This window comes from Glycine soja, unplaced genomic scaffold, assembly GCF_004193775.1.
Source record: "Glycine soja cultivar W05 unplaced genomic scaffold, ASM419377v2 tig00011706_1_pilon, whole genome shotgun sequence".
Classification (NCBI taxonomy): Eukaryota; Viridiplantae; Streptophyta; class Magnoliopsida; order Fabales; family Fabaceae; genus Glycine; species Glycine soja.
Genome location: NW_021143681.1, coordinates 36,421 through 38,702, shown reverse-complemented (window position 1 = coordinate 38,702; position 2,282 = coordinate 36,421). Strand labels below are relative to the sequence as shown.

The 2,282-nt window shown below is 42.2% G+C and overlaps 1 protein-coding gene across 1 annotated transcript; it reads left to right on the top strand.

The window, feature by feature from the left end:
* Nucleotides 1-1,172: 1,172 nt before the first annotated feature.
* On the top strand, nt 1,173-1,718 carry LOC114404248. Its single transcript, XM_028367306.1, has one exon. It carries the CDS (start codon nt 1,173-1,175, stop codon nt 1,716-1,718), a length of 546 nt encoding a protein of 181 aa, XP_028223107.1.
* The last annotated feature ends 564 nt before the right edge of the window (nt 1,719-2,282 follow it).

The following is a 2,282-nucleotide window of genomic DNA, read 5'->3' as shown; positions in this document are numbered from 1 at the left end:
TCAGCACCACTTTTAACATTTTTGATTTAATTCCTTTTGCAGGTGGAGCTGATATTGAGGAGGAGGAACTAACAGATTTGAGGTCAAATCCTCTTCAAGGGGAAGGGGATGATGCAATCCTCCCTAGGAAGGGACCAGTCACTAGAGCCATGAGCAAAAGGCTCCAAGAGGATTGGGCTAGAGCTACTAAAGAAGGCTCCCTCAGGGTAGATTTCTGAGCCCATGGGCCAAGGTTGGGTCTAATTATCTTTGTACATATTAGACTAGGATGTCATTATATTTGGTCCTTGTATTTAAGGCTCCATAATATAGGTAGGGTACCCTAGAAATATAGGATTTTTTAGCCCTTGTATTTTAGGGCACCTAGACTAGTGTTTGTATTAGGGGTAATTTCGTAATTTCACATGCACTAAGTGAATATTTGATGTGTGTGGTTGGAAATAAATTTAATTGAATTGGTAGAAGCCCAATCCAATCAAATTTTAGAGGGGGAGGTGAGCATTTGCTTACTACACCCCATTGCCACATCATATAGTCACACTTTGTGCATGTCCTTCATGTTTTACATGCCTCATGACACCTAAGCACACTTAGTGGAAAATCTTGGATTAGTGAGCTGAACCATAACTAAAATTCACTAATCATAATTAGTGAAATTTTGGCTCCACAAATTCAATTTCAAATTCAAGTGAAATTCAAATTTCCCTCCAATTTTGTGTGACACTTAGGCTATAAATATAGGTCATGTGTGTGCATTTTTTTAAGTTTGATCATTTGATAAATAAACTTTAGATTTCAGAGCTCTTTTAGAGCACAAAATTTCGTGCTCTTGTCTTCCTCCCCCTTCATTCATCTTCTTCTTCCTCCAAGCTCTAATCTGTGGCCTCCTATGGTGGTGAGCTTCTTCTAGACTCATCTTCTCCTTGAAGTGGCGTCTCCTCTCTCTCTTCCTTCTCCATTCCACTGCCATTCATCTTCCAAGAAGCAAAGGAATCCATTGATAAAGAAGATCTTAGGCCTACAAGCTCCAATGAAGCCTACATCACAAATGGATTGTGTGGTTTGACGGTGCGTCTAATGCACTAGGCCATGGAGTTGGGGCAGTATTGGTTTCCCCAGACAAACAATATATTACTTTCACAGCTAGGTTAGGCTTCAACTGTACAAACAACATGGCTGAGTATGAGGCGTGTGCCCTTGGGATCCAAGAGGCAATTGACTTCAATGTCAAGTTGCTCAAGGTATATGGGGACTCGGCCTTTGTAATTCACCAGTTGAAGGGTGAGTGGGAGACCAGAGATCATAAATTGGTACCTTACCAGGCTTACATCAAGAAATTGATAGAATTCTTTGATGACATATCCTTTCATCATATTCTCAGAGAGGAAAATCAGATGGCTGACACCCTTGCCACACTGGCGTCCATGGTTCAGCTAAGCCCACACGGGGATTTTCCGTACATTGAATTCAGATGTCATGGCAAGCCTGCACATTGCTGCTTAATAGAAGAAGAGAAGGATGGTAAGCCTTGGTACTTCGATATCAAACGATACATCGAAGAAAAGGAATACCCGCAGGAGGCCTCTAACAACGATAAGAGAACTTTGCGAAGGTTGGCAGCCGGCTTCTTCCTGAGCGGGAATATCCTATATAAAAGGAACCGTGACATGGTTTTACTTCGATGTGCGGATGCCGAGAGGCTGAGCAAATGCTGGTAGAGGTGCATGAGGGATCCTTTGGAATGCATGCCAATGGACATGCCATGGCCCAGAAAATTCTGAAAGCGGGGTATTACTGGCTCACTATGGAGAGCGATTGTTGCATCCATGTGAGAAAATGCCATAAGTGTCAGGCCTTCGCTGGTAATGTTAATGCTCTGTTCATACCTTTGAACGTCTTGGCAGCACCTTGGCCATTCTCTATGTGGGGCATAGACATGATCGGAGCCATTGAGCCTAAAGCTTCAAACGGATATCACTTCATCTTAATGCCATTGACTACTTCACCAAATGGGTCGAAGCAGCTTCATATGATAGTGTGACTAAGAGTGTGGTGATCATATTCATCAAAAATGAGATAATTTGCCGATATGGGTTGCCCAGGAAGATTATCACCCATAAGGCCACCAATCTAAAGAACAAGATGATGAAAGAGATGTGTCAGAATTTCAAAATCCAACACCATAATTCCACGCCTTACAGGCCTAAGATAAATGGGGCAGTTGAGGCTGCTAATAAAAATATCAAGAAGATAGTTCAGAAGATGACCGTGTCATACAAGGA

Coding starts and splice junctions, on each gene's coding strand:
- LOC114404248 (XM_028367306.1), top strand. CDS start 1,173: ATGGCTGAGTATGAGGCGTGTGCCCTTGGGATCCAAGAGGCAATTGAC.